At 38.3% G+C, this 25,248-nt stretch overlaps 1 protein-coding gene across 1 annotated transcript in view; it reads right to left on the bottom strand.

Moving 5' to 3' along the window:
* gria2b (glutamate receptor, ionotropic, AMPA 2b) overlaps positions 1-25,248 on the bottom strand; it is a 47,846-nt gene that overhangs the window by 8,969 nt on the left and 13,629 nt on the right. The window contains 5 exon segments of the mRNA XM_054598088.1: positions 1,120-1,287; positions 2,949-3,107; positions 3,221-3,274; positions 5,600-5,796; positions 14,411-14,650. Of these exon segments, the coding sequence (XP_054454063.1) occupies positions 1,120-1,287; positions 2,949-3,107; positions 3,221-3,274; positions 5,600-5,796; positions 14,411-14,650 (818 nt within the window).

The following is a 25,248-nucleotide window of genomic DNA, read 5'->3' as shown; positions in this document are numbered from 1 at the left end:
CAAAAGATGTGAATTGTTGTGCAGTTGATTGTTTTTAATGGGCCACTGAGTGAGACTTCCACAGCGCCACAATACCCTGCTCTATATTGCCGCCACGCCTGATTTGCTGTGAATGCAGCCTTAGAGCCACGATCCAAATGATTTCAAATGGTGTTTCATGGCCAGCTACAAAGCAGCAGAAAGACATGATAGGAGAGGAGATCTCAGCGTGTGTTGAGACACACTTGAATTTTTTTTCCATCTCTTCTCTTACTGGCAGCCAACTTAAATAAGAAATGGGCCAAAACAGGAAGGACCAGAAGGAGGCTTATAGGTATCCTGTGGAGTTTTCATGTTGAAACAGTCGTGTTTAAACGCAGTGTTCTTACCAAAACACACTGGGGGTGTATCCTTGAAGCCTCAAAAACATGTTGAATGGATTTAATTTCTCATAACACATGAGCATAATGTTTGGACTTATCATCTGACATGACTGATGCCAACCTAACTTAACATTAACAATTCCCTTGAAACGTAATTGAGAGCGCACTTTAGTTGTATTGGAAAGTAGGAGACAGGGTTGATAAATTGGTTGATTGCTTTTATCAATATCCAAGATGATGAACATGAACCCTTTGTGAAACATCATAGGCTTTTCCCTTCATAACATATATTTCATGTGTTTGACAGGTACTTCTTTCTTGGAGTTTTCCCCTGAATATTGTAATTCCAGATAATGTAAATGTTTTCTGAATATGAATACCTGTACATGAAGTCCAGACTTTATATTAAGATCTTTTATGTGTTGCTTAAAAGGCAGAAACACTTGCAAGTTCAGAACTTGTAACTACAACCAAAAAAAACAAAACACTTTGGCTTCACTTTGGCTGTCAAGGTTCATTTCTCAGCAGGAGTGAATTTAATCTTGATTCATAGCTCAGAGGACAGTCTGTGGGTAGACCTCTGTTTCTCTTCTTGAAGAATAGCTGTCAGCACATCTGAGCATTGTGAAAACCTCTGTCTTTCATTGTGAAGTACTTTCTGTGGGTGTTTTTGTTAATTTCCTGAAGGATATCTGCCGTTACCACGGCAACAAGGCTCGGCCAACAAAGGGATGTGTGTATATGTGTAATGTGTTACCTGTTTCAGCGCTCTTTCGATCTCCACTCCCTGAGCCCAGGGAACAGCGGGATTGGCCAGGCAGTCACCATTGTTGGCTCTCCTGGTGAAGTCGATGCGCTGTTTGTGCAGGTAGCGGAAGGCTTCCGTCATCACCTGCACGGCGTCGTAGGTCAACGCTGATGTGTACTAGAGCCGAACAATGGAAAAAGAGGTTGGCAATGAGGTTTTCAGAGAAGTAGGAAAGCTTCCGCCTAGCCCTAACTCTCTACTATCCATGATAGCTTATTCCTGTGTTGTTCAAGAACTGTTAAAACTCATCAATCAGCCATTCCATCCCAATGGTTGACAAGTTATTTTATTACATAATATTCATTGGCACTATAGTTCAGTTTGAGTTGAACCCACATGTATCCTGCTGCCATTAATACTCATATAAACTCTAAATCCACAACTGGAAATAGTCCAAAACAAAAAACACTAAATATGACACTTAGTTTAGTAACATTTGCTAAAATCTAAAGCAAATATTATTGGTTTTGGCCTTTTGGGATTTATTTCAGTTTATTCTTTTAGATGAAACTATTTAAATGTCTTTTCTTTAAGCAGAGACAGAGAAAAAAATCACAAAACGGATGACATTAAACTGCAGACTGTGCAGACAGCTCATGATTACCAGTACAGCTGGTCAAACGTTGCTTGATACCAAAGGACACCAGAGAGATGAGAAGAAAAAGATCTAACACTGGTGGTGGGTGAGAGCCTCCAGGACGTAGTTATTTTTTGTCACTTGTTATGGTTGGGCAGATTTCCCAACAACTTCATTCCATTTGGGTAGAAAGAACAAATATGCAGGGTCTCAATTAGCAGGAATGAGACACTTCACTAGAGATGGCTTTGTGACTTCTCTCGACTGCATCCATGCGACTACATTTTATTCTTCAATGTTTTGAGTCAAACTACATAGTCCGTGCCTCAAGTCACACCATGGATCTTGAACACAACTGCGCCTCATCAATTTTTTAGGGTTTGAATAATGAGTTGACAAAAGAGGCTTTAACTCCAAGTTCTGCCATTAAATTCAACTTACCAACCACTGAGGACCAACATGAACCACTTTTAAAATAAAGTATCCTCCTCTGAAGTTCTAAACACACACGCAACACACCCTCTGTTCATCCTCCCTGGCATTTAAGCATCTTGTCCTAATTATAGAGTGCAAATTATAGCATATGTCGGGTGGTCTTTTATTTGTCCTGCTGTATTTATGGTCTGTGCTGCACTAGTTTGTTCTGCGTTGTAAATGTCAGAGTGATTTTTCACCAGCAGCCTAGCTGCGTGGCAATAAAACAGATCTTGAACTTTGACAATTTTGGAGACAGACTGTGGGAGAGTATGTTTGGCGATGGCTGATGTTTCAAATGTGAGAAGTTTAGAGTGGGTAGTTCAGAGACAAAGAGTGGGAGGCGAGAGAGAGCTGGTACTATATTAGTTACATCAAAGGACTAGGATAGGCGGTAAATAGAATAAATTTTCACGATTCAATACCATAACATCCTGATTTAATTTACATTGCATGCAAATGATATGATAAAAATTGTATTAAACATGCCAACAGTAAGCTCATGGGAAAATGTTTGTGTGTAAGTGTAACAGTGCATAATAATCTTTACAACGAGAGGTGTTAAATAATGCACACAGTGTGTACTTGCGGCTGTGAAGTTGGGTGATGCTGATGGAAACAGCATACTTTACTTACATTAAAGCAAATGTGCCACTTTAAGTGCTTACAATGATATTTTCACTGAACCATACCAGCCTGCAAATAAAGAAATTTACAGAAAACTCACCTTTATTTTATTGTCTGCACCAGGATACTCCTTTTCTTCAAGGGCCTCCCATCTCTGGTCAAACTTGGACACCAAAGGATCCTCAAAATCAACAATCTGAAAGCCTGACACGTTGGCTCCGCCATACTGGATTTTGGTCAGATCCCCATCAATGAAACCCTGAAAACATAAAATTGGGACACATATGTTATTTTTCTACAAGAAGCATTTTTTGAAAACATACAAAGTGATGACACAATCCTTGAACAAATATAGAAGTTGTGTCAACTTACCAGATTGGCTATAATGTAGTGGTAGCCTTTAACATGTCTGCCAATTGTGATGACCTGTGTGGTTATGAGACAAACAAAACATAAGCTCCCACAGGAATAAAGAAACAAATCTTGAGCAAACAAGATAGCATTATAAAAGTTTCTTCTAGACATTTTTGTCTTTTTTAAAATAACTAACCCTATGATTAATAACCATTCCAATGCTGTATATGTTATCATTATTATTTTGGAACATTTTCATTGCAATTCTTTGAAGGACCAGGAGTCTGATAACCAGACATAAAGCAATCTTAAATGTAATGAATACAAATCTACCATTATATTCAGACATTGCAATTTGTCACTACCAACCCTAACATGGCTGACAGTCCTGGCTATTATCACTGAATGAAAAAAAACTGTTGTGTTCACAGTCACAAATACTGCTAGATAGAGATATCCAATTGCAAATACACTTTTCTTATCAGTGGAGCAGAAAAGCAGAAAATAACAGAAATATCTCAGCTATGTAGCATTTCTGTTCCTCTTATAAATGACACACCTGAACCTAATCCTGCTGCTTGACTGGCACCTCCGTTTGTCAGGGCCGCTACTTGAAGCAGATTTGAATAATAATGTCTTGTATCTCCCACGTAAATGTCTTTGACATGAAGCAAAAAACTTCCACCTGAAAGGATTCTGTTTTTCCCAGATAAACAGGCACAGAGGCTGCGAGCATTGATTTCATTCAGCATTCGGTTAAACAGACGTTGGCATGCTTTAAATGCTAATCGATAAGCCTCTCTCCTGGGTAAAAAGAGAAGTAAATATAACTTGTTTATATGCTTCAGTTTAGCCTTTAATTGCAGTTTTGTTTAGAGCCTAAATGAACAATTAGTGTAATTATTATGGTGCCTTTCCACATCTGCTGGGCTGCTAGGTCCATGTTTCTAAGTGCTGTATCAAATGCACATATTTCGGCTGAAAAACACTTTTGTCCTGCAGGATAAATTAAAGGACAATAGGGTTGTTAGCATTTTCTGCATTAAACTAATTAAAACATACTGCAGATAATTTCCAAATGTTGATTACACTTCTCTATTCTATCCTCACATAATGAAATACTTTGAATTGTCTCTTTTTATTGGCTGTTTTCAAATTGAGCAGATTTAAGTTAGTAGTAAAGATGTCTTGTTTTGGTTTCATTATGGGTTTGTGGTTGTGTTTTATATAGTTTGCTTCGTCTGGTATGACCAGTAGCTAATGGTTGCTAATGTAGCTTATATTAGCAAACTTAAGTTTGATATTGCTGTGTCAGTAAGGAGTCAGTTCTCTGACTTCATGGCTCTTCTCCACTTTTTATTCCCATCATAACCACTATTCAGCAATAGTTACATGGTCTCACTTTCAGGTGGGTCCTAACTTAAGTGTTCTAATGCAACACTAAACACACAAATCATAGATGATGCAAAAGACAAAAAGGAAAAAAAATCCTCAAAATCACACTAATTTACAGGCTGTAGTCATATTTACCAGAACATTTGTAAAATTCCACATTGATGAAACAATTCAAATAATAATATAACATCCCAGGTGGGCAAGTCAGACCTCTTAATTTTATATGTCATGCAGGTTGCAACATCAAGCACAGCAAATATATGATACAAAACCACAGAAAAATATCGAAAACATCCAATGCAATGGTACTTATTTGCATTCTGATTATCTTTGGAAATTGGATATCACCAAAACATATTCAAGCATCACTCAGTACATCATATCAGCAGCAATCCAACCAGAGGCCTTTATGGACAGCAGTGTAAGTGTCACAAAAATCCTATGTTATAAAAAAAAAGTCAGATGCTGCGAGATTGAAGAATAATGAAGAATATTGAAGCAGACAAAAGGCAGCATGTGAACTATTGTTCCCTCCATGTCTCTGATAGTCAAGACAGGATCATAAGTAAAGAAAATATGCTAGCTTCCATAAGTTGCCATCAAATCATATGCCTGCCTCACCCAGTTCACTGCAATATTTAATTCCTTTCAGATGCCAATTCCAAAAGCCACATAAATGTGGAATGGAAAAGTATAAAAAAAAGGACAAACTGAACCTGAGCAACCCTCAGCGGTCTTTCTCCTGACAGCCGTCTGCTGCAGTAAGTGCATTATTTGTTCCAACTGATGAAAACATGGCACAGGCATCCCATATTCCTTTACCTGAATCCCAGTACAGCCAACTTACTTGATAGTGTTGTGTCAGCAGGGAAATACAAAACTGCTTCACTGACTGACATATCAGAGAAAGAGACAACACAACAACACCAAAACCCCTGTGCTAACATTGTTGATTTGGACAAACAAGCTGTCAAAAATAAAAATAAAAAACTTTCTCCTTACCTGCTCCATGATGTCTTTGACTTTGTCCTGTTCACAATCCAGGATCACCCTCCTCTCTTTCTTGTTTTCCAAATCTTGGAACAGAGAGCGGTAGGCCTCGTCCTTCCTCTCGTCTTTCAGGTTCCCCACGTTGATTGCCGTCACTTGCCACTTCCTCTCTGCTGCTGTGTCCAGAACAACCTGAAGTGTTGTTAGGCCTGAGGGCAGAAAGTGGAGTTAAAAGATTATTCACAGTCTCTGAATACTGATTTATCCATTGTATTATTTGCTGCTGAAGAACATTGGAAAACTCCACGTTTTAGATATATCTTTCTACAAATTGAACCAAAAACCATCATCTTGGGAAGGTAGGGAAAAAAGGTTTCCATACATTGTGTTTCTGCACATAATCATTATCTCTTCTGTGTTGCCCTTTTCCATTTCCTTAAAACCAGCTTCTCAGTAAAGGGGTAATTTTGGTTGTATTTAATTTCCTGTGTGTGTTATTGTAAGTGCATAGCTACATTCAAACCTTAGAAGTTGCCACAAAGAAGGAAAACCATGAACTCTAATGGCAGAAACAGAAAAACGTTTGAAAATAAACTCAAAACAAATTATGTGTCAGACAAGACTTATTCAAAAGCATGTGTGAACACAGTTCTTTCATTTCAGACTATTGACTGTCTGCTTATTCAAGCCCTTTGGAGGTTTCACAGAGACTGAATGGCTTATGTAAAAAGCTCATCAGGATGACTCACAGGTGTTCTGGCATGAAGCTGACCAACATGTGGGAGTAAAATGGGTCTGACAATACACTGGAATGCACCAAAAGCAAAAGTTTTATATTGTTGATTTATGTTTGAAGGCAATTTTTGAGTATTTAGGTCCACTTATGCTTTTCACCATATAAAACAGCCTCCATCAACAGAGGAAGATTCCTCAGTGGTGCTATAGATGTTCAAGCCTTACATAATCCTTCCATTATTTTATTCACTTCTTGTTATTCATAAGACGTTCACTGATCATGAAGATAAGTATGAGCTGTCAAGCTCAATGTTTAAACCAACGTAAAGGGAGAAGTCCTAAAAGTGCTCAGGATCACCTGTTTTGAATGTTATCAGCCGACTGAAATGGCGTTATCAGTGGTCATACATATAATACCAATAAATGCGTGTCAGAATAATAGAGAATTTGAACATCTACATTTCCATGACAACTGAGCAAACTTCCTCTACAGATTTAGATTGTATACTATGGCTGAAAGCGCCAGTCCCAGCGAGTTAACAGACCTTGAATGGAGATTGTTTTGAGAACGGTTGTTTCCTAATTCAAGAATGGACTGCCAGATGTCCATTCCCTTTCCACGCCCTTGTTTTGGCCTTTAGATAAGGTGTAGACACGCTTATGGCTTTCTCCATCCCTCCCTAATCCCTTACTGGCTTCCCACCAGTAGAAATTACTGAATGTGTTTAGTCGGAAGCACTGAGCCTGTCCAGCCAAAGTCGGTGAGTGTTGATTAAACAATCTTTATATCTATACCATCCTATGCGCGTTTCATTCTTTACTCCAAAAAACAATAAAACTAAATGATACATTAAATAACATGCTGTAGTTTTCCATTCAATTTCATCTTGTGCCTTTCCATCACTCTGAAGTAAAATCTATTAAAGGCAACGACTACAGTCTCCATTTGAACTTATATTCATATCACCCTCTCTATCTAGTTCCACAGCTGAATATCTCTCTGATATTGATCCCTGGTCTGCAAAGGGCCGTTTGAGAACGGATTGATAAAAAGGTTGAGCGTTTCCTTGCTACAGTGAGGTGAATTACAGATTTAATCAATTTCATGCGATGCAGCGATGGTTTATGATGGTGGGGAGGAAAATGGGAGCTTGCAGTTTTATCTGAATGAACTATATATCATAATTACAGTAAGGTCATTATGGTGTGGTTAATGGTGACTGTTTCATCAATGCTTATTAAATGAGATAATTAGAATTTAGTATAATTTACAGAGAAGATACATCAAGGACAAAAGCAAAATGTTAGCGTAAAGGATGATTCTACATTAATGGTAGTTAAGGTTAAATGATAATTCTCTGTTTGATTAGTGTCTTTGACCAGTAGGCCTATGTGAAAGTAGGGCCATCCGTGAATCATGCATGTCAGTGTAAAATGTGTCTCTATCTGTTGTCAGTATGTCTTGAAAACATTGATTTACTCGTATGTAGCAGCCTCATCACTTTTGTAAATTAATACTCAAAGGTGCAAGGCTAATCATTTTAGCTGTTACAAAGCTACAGCTTCTCCTGCTCACAGCAAGATAGCAATGTTTACCCAACAACAACTGAACAAGATAGTGCCAAAACACATTGATCAAAGGAAAACTGTGTATAAAAACATAGATTTTTCTTTATCTTCATGGCAATCTGTTTCCAACCTGAGGTCTAAAGAAATCTCTTTAAAGATTATTAAAAATGCATGCTGCAGAGGCACATTACCCAGAGCTTCATGTCAGTGCGGTCACAGTTGTTGCCTTGTGCATTACATCTGATAACCATCTCAGTTATATCATTGTCAGAGAAAATGTTTTTCTCTGTTTGGCTGGCATGTGTTCATTAAAACTGGATAACTAGATATCTGAAATATAGCGTAATTAGTATCCTAAATAGGGGAACCATGTTGCCGTAACTAGACTTTCTTTTCTTCAATGAAATGGACCTAATCATGAGTGAAAATAGCCACAAACACACTATAAAAACTAAATGAAGATTTGAACGGATCTGTCATTGTACCATGTGGCAAGAGGCCTTCAGTGTTGGGCAAATTACTTGAAAAGTGTAATCAATTACTTGATTCCAAAAATTCCAAAGTTTTCAGAGATACATGCCGCAACTTCACTACTTAACACATGCAGAATTTGACTATGGTGCATTTTGGTTTACAAGCAGCCAGCCAACAATTTGGGTGGATTTACTGAACATCACAAGCTAACGTTAGCTTAGCTCTGCACAGCACTCCAGGAATCATTTTTCTCACAGTGAAGCTGTGTACACAGCCTTCAACTCTGAATTTAACCCTAGTACAGTAATTCCTTACGTTTTACTAGTGGCAAGCTAGCCAGATAAGAAATCACATAGCATAGCATAGCATAGCATAGCATAGCATAGCCAAAGCATAGCATAGCATAGCAAGTGTGTTCTTAGCCGGGTAGCTAAGTTATGATGATTGTAAACAGGTTGGCCCCAATAATGTTGAAATAATAAACGGGATTAGTGATTGAAACGAGTAGTAATACATTACATTTTTTTAAAGTAGACTGGAGTAGAGTAAAGTATATTATCAGTTTAATATCCAACAATAATTCCATAGGTGTTTCTACACCACTGAGTTAATAGCCCTAAAACAATCATAAGGCCACTAGACCACTAGACCATGCTTATGCTCTTTTAATGTTTTGGATTTATTTCTCCAATCTCCTGCACATCAGTTTATTCTAGGTATTTTCAGTCCATCTATACAATGAACCTTGTGATATAATAATACATTTAAAAAAAACCATTGTTGCTCCTCTAAATGCAGAACTCAAGCAGAGACTTGGCTTTGCTGGTTTCCTCTGCAGTTCAAGGACTGCTGTATGCAGCATGTTCCCCTTGGATTAGAGCGGTTTGTTATCGCTCCTCTTTAGAATGAGACATATGTTGTGTCTTGGCTTGCAGCCAACATTTTGCCATCCATTTAAATAGGCAGATTGCTACCATTGTACTGATGTGACCCAGCATTTACTACTAAATTGCACTGAATCTAATAGGTCAGGGGATAAATACGAAACATTAACTAGTATGCAAAATGGCATTTTGTCATTCAACAATATGATAAAGCATAGAGATAATCAGAAATGTGAAGGTGGAGTAACAGTAAACCATAACTTCCTTTTTCCAGGTGAGAGTATTATTCATTTTCCTAGTGATCACACATGCAGCCTTGACTTTAAAAGCTCAAATCCATACTCCTTGATCAACAAGATCTCGATGAGTTCATGTCAGTGGCTGTGTGATCATATGCAAAATATGATGGAAAACTATTCAAATGAGGCAAATAAAGGCTCATAAATAATGCATAGAGGAAAGCAGTTCAATACCAGCTTCATATGAGCTATAATCTCTTTGCTTCAAGCTATTGTTTCCTCACTCATCCACAGTGGTAAAGGTTGAACATCCTTCCCCAGGTATATAGTACTAATCCACTTCATGCATACTCCCAATTGGAGCACCACTAAAAAATCTATTGGTAAGTGGTCATAGGTAGCAGTGTGGCAGTAGTGCTGCCTTAAAAGTAGGAACTTGAATCTGCGAATGGTAATTTACTTTTTGAATTCTTTGAAATTGAAAATGTCTCAAAACAAAATACTCATTATAACAATCAAAACATGCAAATGGATACATACATTATCAACAAAAGTGAGAAAATACTGCAACATCAGCCTTTTCAGGTAAGTAAAATGTTGTCATATTCATATACAACCAAAACACAATGTTTGGTTGGTTTGGTTTATAGCCCCTTAGCTGCATTGGAGACAAGCTGCAGCAAACAGCATCGATATATTACCACCTTTTAAGTAGATAGGGCGTTTAGCAAACTATTGCTTGTTTACATATCCTGCAGATACAGAGCAACATTAGCATTCATTTGTAGTTTTGTTTCTGACCACCTTACGAATGTAGGACCAATATTCACTCTTCTTTTAGAACTAACCTGCGTTTTTAGCTGTTACAGTTAATGCGCCACTTTATTCAAAGGTCATGAGTCAGCTGTAGCCATAGCCACTAGTTGCGACCACAGGGCAACCTTTTGGCAGAACCCGGCTCTTATATGAGTACAGGCAAGACGCTGAGACTATTTCAGCTAACCCCAAATTGCTCCCGCAGGCTGTTTTATTATTATTTATTAGTTTTTTTCAAAAAACACAGCACTTGTGGAGAAAATGTAGTTGTGTTTGTGTCGCTTAAAAGTTTGTGAGGGTTCTCCTAAACTGTACTAAGTGGTTTTGTTGCCTAAACCTAACTGTACGTAATTATTTGAAGCGAAACCATGATCTTTTTCCTAAACCTTACTAAGTGGTTTACTGCCTAAATATACATTTTGTTTTATAACTTAATGTTGTCCCGAAAAGAAGTTGTGATGAGTGACATGGAAAAAGTAAAACGACTGTATTGTATTTTGTGACAATCTCACAAACTAAGGTGAGACTGTGTTGGATTTAAAGCAGTTTTAAGTGTAACGCCTGACTAGGTAAGCAAACAATTAGTTAAGGTTAGGGAAAGATCAAGGTTAGGGATACAAGACAACGTTTTAAATTATATGTCGGGGAGGGACACACACTCACTACTTAAATGCCATTAAACATTGGAGATTTGTGTAAATCGGTAAGTGCAGAATCGAACACAAATCCTTATAGGAATGTAGATTAAAGTCCCAGATTATGTGCATTAGCTGTTATTCTAAGTGGCAGTGCAAAGTTATCAGAGAGAACATGTTGGCATTCAGTGAGCCAAAGGAATGCAACACACAACACTCAGAGTGCCTATACGCCCACATACAGTACATCCATTATCTAAACTGACTATCTGACAACAGTTGACAATGGTAGTGTTGGTTCAGCCATTAGTCTCAATGTGCTAATAGAATTCATCATAACCAGTGGCAACTCTACTGCCTTATCTTCCTCTGCTCCGTCTTTGACTTGCTCAGTCACTTACAATCTCTCTCTCTCTCTCTCTCTCTCTCTCTCTCTCTCTCTCTCTCTCTCTCTCTCTCTCTCTCTCTCTCTCTCTCTCTCACACTGTGCCTCTCTCCACACTTCTGTTGCCATGGGAATGGTTGGATCACACTGACCTAATTAGACAGCCATGCAATGATGAAATATGCACAACAGGCCCTTTAGTGCTACAGCAGACGTACAGTAGAGACAGCAGGTCAGAGCTAGCATTAGCATGAGGACAATCTAAAACAGCTGGTTGGAACCTGCTCTATGAAATTGGAGGGGGACAGTATTTGGGTTTGTTGTCAGTAAGGGAAAGGCCAACTGGGAGGATTAGCAATGGATTCTGGGAGAAGAGAAAGAGGAGCATGTGGAAAAAGATGAGAATGAAGTTACAGCATAAAGAAGATACTGTAGATCGATGAAGACAGAGCATTTGTAGTTGGACTTTAAGGGATGTTAACGTTTATACAGAGCAGAATTGCACTAAATCCCTTCTAAGCCATTGGCACTACCTGGTAATCAGCCTAAACACTAAAAGTGATCCCACTTCCTATTACTTTAAGCTACTCTGTGTTTTAGTTACATTTCTGGTAAGCCATATGTGGGCATTTATCAAGAATCATTCAACAACTGCAAAGTGCTTTTTGAAAGTGATCCCAAAACTCCTTCTTTTAGGGTGCAGAAAATAGAAATAATGAATGATTTTCATTCTAAAATGAGAAGTAATGAAGGGGCTTACGAAGTGTAACCTGAAAGCCGAACAACCCTATTAGAATGAAAGAAAAAAAAGACTTGATAGTGTAATTCCACTGTAACTGGATATGATTGAGGTTTTAATTCTCTTCTTTCATTGCAGTAGCTTTTTAAATACAATGGAACACTATCTTTGTAGGAGATTTCCTTTTCAGTGCTGGACGGTCCCTCTGTGCTGCAGGAGGCTGCATTGTTCTCAAAGGGTACAAGTCACTGAATCCCAATTAGCAGATGACACAATGAAATGAGTAACATGAAACAGCAAAGAGAGATAACGCACAAAGAACAATTGCGGGTTATTTAGCTCTTTTGCCGTTATCGTCTTTACACTTTACACACCATGTTGTGTGATATTCAGACAGCAGGTGTGAGTGGGGAAAAAAATGTTAAAATATAAAGACTGATAAAGGAGGTAAGGGTGCCTTCAGAGAGCGAAACATTTGCTAAATTAAAATTTCCAGACTTGCATCAATCTCGAATTGAAAAAAATAATCACAGATGAAAGGGATCAAAGAATAGATTTGAATATGAAGTAAGTCTGGATATTACAGTTTCAGGGTGGATCATTTTCCATCTTGCATAAAATCAGTCGATGATCTTATCTGGAATCACTATTAAAGGTGCACTCCCAGGCTGAGCACAGAAGGAAACTGCCAAATGAATGATTTTTCTTTACTTTTAAATGTGCAGACTGATAAATAATTAGTGTAATAATGATACTAATAAATTGACAGAGAAGGCTGGTGATGCTTTACATTGAGTTAGAGCTATTTACCAAATAATCACCATCTACTAACCCGTGTGTTTGTGTGTGTATCAGATGTGAAGAATAGATAACTGTAAGTAAAACCTTCCACTGATATCACTTACTGTATGCATTTGGTGATTGACACAACAATGCCCTCCATTAATATGCAAATGCAAAAAAGCAACAGTTAAGTTATCTTTGAATATTTTGATTATTTGAAGAAAAACAAATCTAATAATAATAGCCTTCCTGTTTGGAACAGTGTCATTATTTTTTGAAATTGCACATCATGTTATTGGAAAGCTACCACTCCCCAAATCCCACACAATACAACAACTGTTTTTTGCAAATTGCAAATCGAAATCTTTTTACAGACCATTCCAAATTTGTAATTTCCTTAGATAATGTACTTCAATTATAAAGACAAGTGATCAAAGGAATGCAATGACAGGTCCTGTTTTGCATTTAAATATTCTCCTTTGGTACTACTCAATAATATTAAACAACCAGCTGCCCTCATATAGATTTCCCCCTCTCTACCACTATAATGGGCTCTCTTTTTTAGCTGTGAAGCCAGATATACATTATTTCAGTCGCCAGTGTTCATAGCATAAACACGTAATGCAAACAAATCACACCTCTATGTAGAACGAGTGTGGAAGTCCACAACTGCAGGGCACATCACCTTTACTGTGTGTCAAAGAGGACTCTGACTGCCTCCCCTGCCTTTGATATTACGTAAAACAGACTCCCAAACACAGGAGGTGCTATAGTTGATTGTATGTGACAAGCTCTTTGTTAGCAACCAAAATGCCCTTTAACTGGAGTTATCTGTGCTGTGTAACATTATGAATGTCAGTGTGTTTTTGCATTATAACTGGTGTTTGAGCTGAAAAAAAGCAGTTTGAACACAATATTTGGATTGCATTAGGTTAAACCGTTTTTTTGAAAGAGACATAATCACATTGTTTAAACAAAGGGCAATGGACGATGACACGTTAAAATGAGAAACATGTTTTTTTTCAAAGGGCATTGCAGTTTTCAATCAAGGTAGAAATAAGTGACTGCTCTAAATATGTAGCTGAACCTGTTCTCCCTCGCTACCCGTCGAATACAGCAGCTTAGTCAGTGCCCATCTGCGCCTGATACGACCCCCTGATACGACCCAGCGGGTACTTATTTTACATAACAAACTGCATTATTCAAACCCAAATTACAATCTTTTCCAAAGCCTAATCAATTACTTTTATGGCCTACCTGACCAAGTTGTTATGTTGCGTGAGTATACCTACAAACTTAGTAAACCTATGTTGAAGGTTATTGTACAAAAGACAGAGTAATGTATGACTGTAATGAGCAGAAACTGACAGGCCTTCCAGGGTTCTAGAGGGAACTAGAGTGTCATAGTTATAGTAGCCACTGAACAAGCATTGGTATTGGTAGTTGACTTGCTTATTTATAGGCCCATATGTAATCTGTTAGACTCTGTCATGCCAACATTTATGGTAACTTTTGGTGTATCAGGTCTGAAAAGATCCTTTTAAAAATGGTGTCCATGACTTACCTCGGTCACTGTCGTACAGGTAGGCAAACTTGTCCCACTTGTAGTACTCGATAAGGCTGAGGAGGGGCCCCTTGATATCGGGCCTCATCTGGATGATGAACTGCTGATTCCCATCCAGAGGGAAGCTGGGAGTGATGAAGGAGACGTGGAGCGTCCCACAAAATGACGTGATGGTGTTCACAGACTTCTTGTCGTAGAATCCGAAAATGGCGTACACTCCTCTTGAGAACTGTGAACAGACTGAAGCAGAGGAAAGAGGATTGTTAAGGTGAGGCAGACATTTATTCGTGATGCTGTCAAAGTTCTCTGCCATAATTCACAACAATGTATACATCCATGACTGTTAGAGCACATTAGAGCCGCACACAACTATCAAGGGTCGCAACTTTCTGTTTCTCTTTCTGCTGATTTATGGATAGCTTTCCATAAGCTCTGCCAGGGGAGTGCTTGTATTCAGCAGTAAAAGATCCACTGTACGCCAGTCACTATGTGAAATTTTTATGAGCTGCCCTATGACTTTTTGATACAGTGGGAATAAGCGTTGTTGAGTGTATCAAGCATTCCCCAAAACTGCGCATTAATTCTTCATATGGGATGTCAATACATGCTGTACCATGATCTGCTGTAATGGTGCTGTTTTCTGTTTGATTTCTGCTCAGGGAGAAAAACATTTCTGGCTTCTCCTATGAGAATATGTGCTAGGGCAGATATGTTATAGTGCACAGCTTCACCACCACCTATCAACAATGTATGTATCCACGTTAGTAGATATACAGTACTTAATACATCTTCTTTAAAGCACATTAGACCTAAATGATCACCTTTGTTAGGATCCTTTTACGGTACGCTACCAGCATTTATGATGACTGTGTGTTTGCATCAGATTATTTGTATTGGGACCTCATTTTGTTGACTCTGCAAAACTACCTTTGTTCAATAATTCATGAGCCATGCTCAGGTACATACAGTACAGTACCTTTGCTGACTGCCAACATCCATTATGCACAGACTGGAAAAGGGCACTGTGCATTGGAGATAAACATAAACACTGAGTGTCTAAGTAATCCTGAGATTGCAGGCTGTTTCTCAAACAGCGTACCAGGGTCAGCAGATTGGCATGTTGCTTGTAAATGTGTATTGATCAAATGTAAGTTAATCAGGCTTATTGACTTGGACATATGTGTCCTCCAATGCAATTAATCAAATGAGTCATTTCCCTCTCCACAATATAACTGGGATGATTTGCTGACAGAGGGAAGTGGAGTCTATATATCATTTATTAGCTGGCTTGGTTTTAATACTGTAGGCTTCCTGCCACTTCTGCACTGGCTGTGGTAGCTTTCATTGATGAATTGAAACATGCTGGGTAGCATAAAGAGTGTGTGCTGTGGGTTTAGCAACATGGGAATGAGGGAATGGTATCAACAGATTTTCATTGAAGGTTTGCTCTCCGCCTTTATGCTGAGACGGAATGCTTAGGTAAGGTTTATACAATTCCCTGCTTTAATGTTTCACGCATACACACAGTGAATGCTCGTTACAGACCCTTTCTTGTAGTGGTAAACACTGAGCATCTTAATTAGTGAAGTTTGGGTCAAAATGAACAGCAGCTCATTAAAATTTGTCTCCGGCGAATGAATCAAGTAGCCTGTAGTATTCGGTCTTCGTCTCTTCTGCTGAACAAGACAGACTCAATTTGACCACGAAGAACTTCAAATTAAACTTAAACCTCTGTTGCCAATAGAGTTGTGTGGTTGGAGGAGGTATTTGGGGCACCCAATGTTCTTAAAGTAGAAGTCCAATTTATTTTCTTCATAGCACAGATGGATATGCCTCTCTGGTTTAATAATCAATAAAAAAGACAATAATCTGCCGTAGAAAATATCTGGTTTCTTCGTTAAAGAGTCAAATGTACAAGTCTTTGGTTAACTAATACTCCCAAGGTGCACTTTGGTTCTTAAAATGAAGTTTAATGTGATGATTCTTTTAGATCATGTGACAACTGTCGGATACTGAATAGCACGATTGTTATAAAACTGAAATAGCTGCATCTTAATTAAATTCATAGGGCTCTGATTCATGCCTCTTCTCCATAGCAACGGTGATGTCATGACGTACAGACACATCAAAGAGTACACTTCTACATCCCGGACGCAGTGTCATGAATACTTTCACACAGAACGCAAATATTACGTAGAAACCAAAGTGACAGTTTTATTCCCATAACAAGGACAATTTGCATCACATGAATAGGCATCAATTTGTGCAGAATGGTTGAGTTGCGTCTTTATTTATAATACAACATCATGGAGGCTCTGTAGTCAGAACAAAGACAGCAAACTTTATAACCCCTTTCAGACTTAGCGAGATAAGATCCACTCCTTCTGCTCATACCTTTCACAATAAAAGCCCTAGATATAGTCTTTTGCTTTTTGTATTGTTTATTTGTCATGCCCACGTGTGTTTAAAAGCCTTAAGTTCGCTTTACTTTAGTACACTAAGCGATATTTTATGAGGCAGTGAGAGTATAACTAATGAAGTTCAATATCCGATTTTCTAATGAGTCTGAGGTATTCAAACCATTCACCACATAATAAAAAGTAAACTTCCCCATCATTAAGCCTATTCCCCTGAGTCCAAAAACATGCAGACCTCATCAAAATGGGCTAGAATAAATGGAGGCAGGGCCAGCTTTCATCCACTGCCAGTAGACATGTGCTGCCCAAATCTTTACCGATCCATCCACTGGAGCAATAAAATTGTTCATCACTGTCTTCTCAGACAAACAGCTAATGGCGGACCATCAGTCTGTGGCACCATTCCTAATCTTTTTAGCAGACGACAGTGTGACCACAGAGAGATCAGACCTCGCTAATCTAATTTCACTTTTGTCTAACTGGGAGCTAATAGAACCCAAAGAGCGTCGTCTGTTTAACTGTCGCAATCTAATTGGAAATTATTCTGTACAATTCAGTGTGCGGGTTGAGACATTCCTCAGAGGAGAGGTTAGGTTACATGTTAAACAAGCCATGGGACTCTGTCTATGAGCTACAAATGTGAACAAATTTAATTTGGTTATATATTTTTTAAAGTTTTTAGGACAGATTTGCCTCCAAATGTAGTGAGAAATAGGAGTGACAGTGATAAAAGGGAAAATAACCTATACCCATAGTCTCCATTAATTAACATTTCTGTAATCATTTTGAAACTTAAACCACCTGAACCATTTATTTTTCTTGTATTTCATTTGCTATGTAGAGGTAACGGCTACAATAAATTGATGGTTATGGGCTCATTCAAGATATGCACAACAAGTTCAATTATACACATGTATGATGAGACAGAGAGTAAAACCTTTCATCCATTCTAAATGACTTTATAGATAGACATACAAACAATGGCATGTTGCTATATTTAAGACTACTGTACATAATATAAATGAGTTACAATTAGTTCAATTCAACCAAGTGCAACAGTAAAATGTTGCTTACACATTAATGTATCATCCAATAACATAATGTTATAGAACATGGACAGGAGGTATTGTGCCCCTAATGAGAACTTTTAGTTTTTATAATTTGAAACATTTTGCTGATAATACTGTACTATATATAGTGTAGGATACATATACTGTACTATAATAAATTTGTTTACATTGATTTTTGGACATATTTTATTTATTTGTGCGTTCAAATGTTGTTTTCTGCTGCAAGAAGAAGCCACAGTGATAAACATAAACTTATTTTCTTTCTGATTTTCACCCATATTATAATAATAGAAATAAACATGTTTTTCTCTCAGACTATGTCTAAAAAAAGCTATTAGACAATGTTTAAACTCTGTGCCCAGTTCTTACCAAGTGCAACATCAAATACAATGCTTATCCTTTGTTTCACAGTAGACTCTTCATTCTCCTTAATTCTCCAGCATTACATCCTCTTTATTATTTTTACTGTGGCAGAAGAAATAGGAGTTCATGTAAGTTTATCTCTTATTTTGTGTTCCAAAACAAAGGAATGACGGGACTTGGATGCCTGGGAAAGCTCACATCTTCTCTTAGGAGAAATTAAAAAAAAAAAAACATCCCATCACATTATGGCATCATAGAAGAGTATTTATATATTCTAGCACCCCTCATTGCCAGCCCCTGAAGCTAATAGAGCTGTTGAGTTTCCTCCTGTCCCTGTGTCGCGTCCCTCCATTGTCATGTTTCTAAGGCTTTCTTTCCTGGCACCCTCTCTCGCTGGCAAGCTTGCTGAGTTTGCCCAGGATTAAAACTCTCTGAGCTCATGCTTAGAGACTGGATATCCTCCATGACTGGGCTGCAGCTTATGCCAGAGCGAACACTTTGACAACATGTTACTTTATTACCGAATATGGTAATTCACATCCGTAAGGCAACGCACTACCCATTTCTTCATGCACCGGCTGTTCAGAGAGGATTTTGCTGGCATTTCAAAATGACAGCCAAAGAATGAGGACCAAGAGGTTTTTAATGGGCGAGACATCTACGTGTGACTCTTCAATAAGGAATTCAGAAATGTTTAATTAAGGAAGAAAAGCCAGTCACAAACAGCAACGTTAGAAAACAGTGAGGATTGTGGAAAAAGCCATTAAGCCTCCTTCACATCTGACTGCTTTTCAATGAAACCAGGGAGGTTTGCTCACAGAAATTGTCCTCCGAACTCAGAAAAAAAAGAAACTACTGAGTAATTTTTTTTTTTTATTCCCCAGTGTTGATGAGGTCACCTTAATTAGTCACCAAGAGCAAAATGTTGAAACAAATCTTATTATTGCTCACTGCTGTGTCTCTAAGCTGTGCTATGGACTCAGTTGTCCCTCTATTTTTCTGTTAAAAAAGATAAAATGAAAAAAACTAAATGCAGTTCTCACTTAATCTGGGAATGTTTAAGTAAGATAAAGACACTGTCGACTTGTAATACTGACATTGTAGTTACAGACAAAAATGCATCGAGCATAACACACTGTTTTTTCTACGTTTGGTTGTTGTTGTGGGAGCTGGTCGGTCTAAAAACTCCTTTTAAAATATTTTAATTCTTTCATCAGTGAATCAGTAATGACAAAGGAAATGAGCCTTATAAGTATGATGATGTAAAAGTCACAGTTATAACAATATATGATTTAATCAGCCGCATTTAAAATGGCTTTAAGAGTTATGTAATTTAAGAAAAATATCAAGTACATGAAGAGAATAGCTCCAAAAGTGTGGAACGGAAGACAGCCATGCTTCCACACTTTCTACATTGGAATGTCTGCAAAAAAATTACTTTTTCATTAAAGCTGCTTTCAGAATTAGTATAATGGAACCTGAAACACCAAGGTCTTCAGTGAGAACGTTGGTTTTCTCATAACCTTCAGACCAAAATGCTTTCTTCAGCAGCTTAAAAAAATCTGGATCCTACAATGGTGGTTTCCTGAACTTCTGAGCTGCATTAAAGGTCAAGACATAAAATGTATGATTAAATTTGACATTCTATTGACTTTTTTCGACTGGACTTAAAAAATGCTGATGCTTGCAAATACCGTATTTTCCGCACTATAAGGCGCACTTAAAAGCCTTTCATTTTCTCAAAAACCGACAGTGCGCCTTATAATCCGGAGCGCTTTATATATGGATTAATTCTGGTTGTGCTTACTGACCTCGAAGCGATTTTGTGTGGTACACGGCGCTCTGTCAACATGTTTTAGTACGACTTTGGTAAACTACAAAGCCGCACCGCAGCAGCATTACGGCTACCGTAGTCAGGAGCGTCGCGGAGTAATACATACTTCACCATAATATTACAGTGTGTGTGTATAAGGACCCCAACATGGCTCCTGTCAAGAGACACGCTTACGACGCGGACTGAAAACTCAAGGCTATCAGTCACGCAGTAGAACATGGGAATAGAGCAGCTGCGAGAGAATTCAACATTAATGAATCAATGGTAGGAAGTGGAGGAAGTTTGACTGACTGACTGTTTTGTTTCGCTTAATAGTCCGGTGCGCCTTATATATGAAAAAAGATCGAAAATAGACCATTCATTGATAGTGCGCCTTATAATCCAGTGCGCCCTATAGTGCGGAAAATACGGTATATATCTATAACCCCACAATGCCTACAAGTGGAATTGTTTACCCTCAACACACTAACACACACACACACACACACACACACACACACACACACACACACACACACACACACACACACACACACACACACACACACACACACACACACACACACACACACACACAGCAACACACCCTTAACCTTACCCTGACCTAATTCTAACCTGGACCTTAAAACCATGTTCTTCATAATCCTGAAACAGGTCGTTGATGAAGTGAGGAGCGGACAAAATGTCCTCACTTTCCAAAGAGGTCCTCGCTCAGTTGGTAAAAACTTGTTTTGGTCCTCACTACGTAGCAAGCACAAAGACACAGACACACACACCACAGGTGAAACCGTTTGTCTGATTCAAAGTGCAATCAGACAAACCGCAGCATTAAACAGACAACAGCATTCATCATTTCAAGTCATGTCAGTTTTAAATGTGTCTTGACTGAAATTTGTGTTGGATTAACGGCTAAACTCTGGAAAAGATTACCTTTGCAACAATCACATAAATTGTTCCTGCAGCTCCTGTATATTATTTATACCAGAGTATAGAAGCACCCGTCAGACACTCTGTGGTCATCAGAAGGTCCTAATCACCTCATTATCACCAGCATGTTAAATTTGTCCCAGCTGTGACTCTGGCTCTGTGTTTCACCTTCCAAGGAGAAAGTGCACCCTGTGAAATATATTTAGCCGTCCCAATTAGCTGACCTCCTTTTCACCACAACGGCACTGAAGGCATCTCCACCACTCCAACACTGTTTACATTACTGCTGGGTCACTAATCAGAGATTAAACCTGCATAAATTAAGTGCTAATCAAACACCTAAATTCAGCTGGCATCTAATATCAGTGTTAAAAGTGTATGACAGGTACTTGTAATTTATTTATTCTTTTAGTAACCTTTTTTTATTTCTGTCTTCACATCTTTGCATTTTCATTTAGTTTGATTATCTCAAATGAGACACCAAAACAGACAGATGATTAAACCAAGGTGTTATAACGCTGACAATGATTATAAAGCCATTATTTTATTAATACTTCCTGCATGTTTAAATGTGATTGTTTCCTACCATACTTAGGCTTAAAGACATCAGCATTTTTTCAGACTGTAACATATCTGAAACAACATTTAGACCTAGTTACTCAATGTTATTAAGAACTTTGGCATAGATTAGACCTTTTAATTAAGAATTAGTTTGAAAAAGAACTTTAACAAAATGAAAAAAAAAGAAAGTTTTAATTGCAGGCTTTACAGTAGTTTGTTTTATTCCGCTCTAATCATCAGAGAGGGCATTCATTGAATCAGCAGAGGACAACAATATTTGATATTTAATGGAGGACCACCAGAGGCCCACTGCATTAGCAAAATGATGAATCAGTTTAACACTCACACACACACACACACACACACACACACACACACACACACACACACACACACACACACACACACACACACACACACACACACACACACACACACACACAGACCACGTCACTGTGATAATGATCATCTGCAGTCCAGTCACAGCGAAGAGAACTGACTGTTAGATATCTCACCCACTCCAACACTCCTGTTCTCACCACAGAGAAAAGGCCTCTGGGCTATGGGACTTTTATGTAAAACTGATCCGTCACCAGTTGGCGAGGCGGTTCTGTCAGAGCAACCTGAGCACATTTGTCACTGATATAGTTGCTGCACGGCTAGATTTTGACCTTGTATAACACAAAAAAACTCTACAAACTAGCTGGTTTGTCAGTCATCCAAAACGACCCATATGACCAAAACAACTTGTGAGGGATTGCTAACTTGGCTGCTACCCGATATTTAAGGTATTGTTTAGGTAACTAAAACCCCTTGGGTAAAGTTAGAAAAAATCTCACTTTCAGAATTCAATAAAACAAAATGTTGACTTTTGGTGAGAAACAGGATAGAAACCACAATCCCAAGTGTCAAATTCATATGCTTTCTACACGGCACCCATATCTCCAGATTTCTTAATAAGGCTTTTTGCAATAGTATATTACATGCTTCTTCTGCATTTGATATTAAATTAAAACATATTGGTTATTATTATTGCAAATGCAGTTGTATTAATGTCTGTTTTTTGTGGGCAATGTCATCGTCAATGAGTGTACACCAAAATATTGTAGAGGCATCCTTGTACCATAAAAACCTTAGCCATGTACAGGACATTGTCATCAGCAAACTGTTTTATAGTATTCATACGACTCATTATGTTTCAATATTGAACCGATTTGCCAAATGTTCACTGTAAACATATATCATTTGTTAATCCTGCAAAAGAGTTGGATGAGGGGTATTGGCTAGCATGGCTCTGCTCAAAGCCAACAGATCTGCCCACCAGCATCTCTATAGCTTACTATTTAACCTGTGCATGAGAACTACTCTATTCTTATAGCATGTTCTTTCTGCCTTGCACTGAAGTAACTCTAAGATGCTTTCAAAACCAAAATGACTGTTGTCTTCCTTTTGAAATTTCAGACTATTTGCATCCTTATCCCTACAACTCAGACAGAGATGTTTCTGACTTGAAGCTCTGAAACACAAACAACTTTGAGTCATATCTTCTATTCTCGTCTCAAATAATACACTGTTCAGTTCTCAGCTGAATTCCGCTTCACACGATTCCTAAGTATTTCTTTAGGTCATATGATCTTTGGTTTAATTGATATAAAAAACTGTATATGATTCAACAAATTGGAACCTGCAACTAGTGAGGAAATCAAAATATGTTTCAATTCACTATCAAATTTTAGGAGTGTAGACAGTGTTTTATAACTTCGAAGAGCTTTGTCTGCAGCCCATAACAACCTAATCTGGTTTCATTCTCTCTGTAGACTGTTGCCAGGGTAACATATCTCAGCCATGTTCCCCCGCTACACTGCAGAAAATATTCACCTCGGCACGTCATTTTATGTAGTGTTGAGGCTTTAAATGTATTTTTTTCTGAAAGCAACTAAAGAAATTAGCCAAATGGGTTGGATTCCTGCTCCACAGCTCAACTTCTGAAAATATTGTCACTATTCAATTCTTTCTTTGGTAAGGCAGGCATATATGCACCACAGCACTGCAGGCTGTTGCCTCGGGTGACAGCTCTCAGTCACGCCTTTTGAGTGGCCGATGGGAAGACTTCTGGGAGGTGTCACTGTGAGCCATCGAGGCGCACTGGGAGGTGTTTTTGTCTGCCTTCGAGCTGCTCTTCCGGCAGCTGGTCTTGAGAAGAACACTACAGCTCAGTTCTTATCAATTTCTGACTGCCCCTCCTCCCATCTCCCATCCTATTTCTCTCTGTCTCCTCTCTTTCTCCCCCTCTCTTGCTTTGTTCACTGACCTGTTTCCTGGAGGCTTTCTGACTGAGGCTGTGGATAGAGGATGTAGGTTTCACAAGAACGGCGTCTGATGAATGTTTTCCATACTATAGGCCCAATATGCTATTGTTGTACAGCTTCCCAAATGTCCCAATCGTCCTTTCAGCTCTGGCTTTTGTTGTTATCTAGGCACTTTCGAGTGCTTCTGCAGTAGCCGAAGGGATGGGGTGAGTTGTGACTGTGTGCAGAGCCTTGAAAGCTGCCATATATGCCAGTTAATGAGAAAGTTGAGTAGCACCATCACATAGTACTAACTAACAATGTACTCTACTTACCAGCATTTCTCCTGTGAATTTTAATATTAACAATGTCAAAACAGCTCCACTAATGCTATACATACAAGTCAGTGTTTTTTCATGATTACTTATTCAGCCACTTAATATAATTATGTGGCTCTGGAGGAGCTTTTTCACGTCTGAAAAAAAGAATCCAATTGATGACCCCAGGGTTATTTTAGCTTGGACAAATCTCTTTAATAAATTTGAACAAAAAGATGTCTTCAATTTGCACTGGTGTGATCCTTTTGGAGCTTGATAAAAGTGTGTTCTGAGGAATTGAAACCCAACGTATGGAAGCACAAAAAGACTCTTTTAACGTAACATCGGTTTGATTTATTTTTATATCTGTATAAATAATCACAACTAGCTTTCCTAATATCTTCTAATGAAGCCAGGATAACCCCTTTAGCGTTAAACAAAGTGGAATTCAGTGACTAAAAGTGCGTGACTGTGTGAGCTGCATTCAGAGTAATCTGCTAAGTAAAAGTGATTGTCTTGTAACTCTAAGTTCCGCCATGCAAGACCAGTTTTAAACACTGATCTGGATTGGAACTTTTAAACAATGCATAGTTCAAAGTAACACTATTATTGTTCCAACATGAGATTCCCAAACGTCTGATTAAGTAACACCCTAATCTTGCAAAAAAGGTTAAAACTAAATTCCCTCTAGCAGCCGCCTGTAAAGGCAGATTTGTAGCTTACACTCTATAATTATGCAGTTTATCTTATATATTTTTTGTATTTTTCCATCTTAAAAACACAGATAACCCTTACATTTGAAGAAAGAAAAGCACTGAGTTGTGTAGCTATGCACAAGCACACCCATCCATCCCACTAAGCACAATACACTCCAATCCATCCCGCTAGGCACAATACAGATTTCTGCAGCCTTATTGATTCTGTGAAGTCAACCCATACATCACACACAGCTACTGTGTTCGCATTCCATCTGCCTCCTGTAATAAAACATATTGTACATCCACTGACCTTTAGCGGAAATACCAAAGCAGACCTGAGATCTGCAGTTCTCTGTTCTAATG

Source organism: Anoplopoma fimbria, chromosome 4, assembly GCF_027596085.1.
Source record: "Anoplopoma fimbria isolate UVic2021 breed Golden Eagle Sablefish chromosome 4, Afim_UVic_2022, whole genome shotgun sequence".
In the NCBI taxonomy this organism is placed as follows: domain Eukaryota; kingdom Metazoa; phylum Chordata; class Actinopteri; order Perciformes; family Anoplopomatidae; genus Anoplopoma; species Anoplopoma fimbria.
This window is presented reverse-complemented; position numbering and strand designations above follow the sequence as displayed.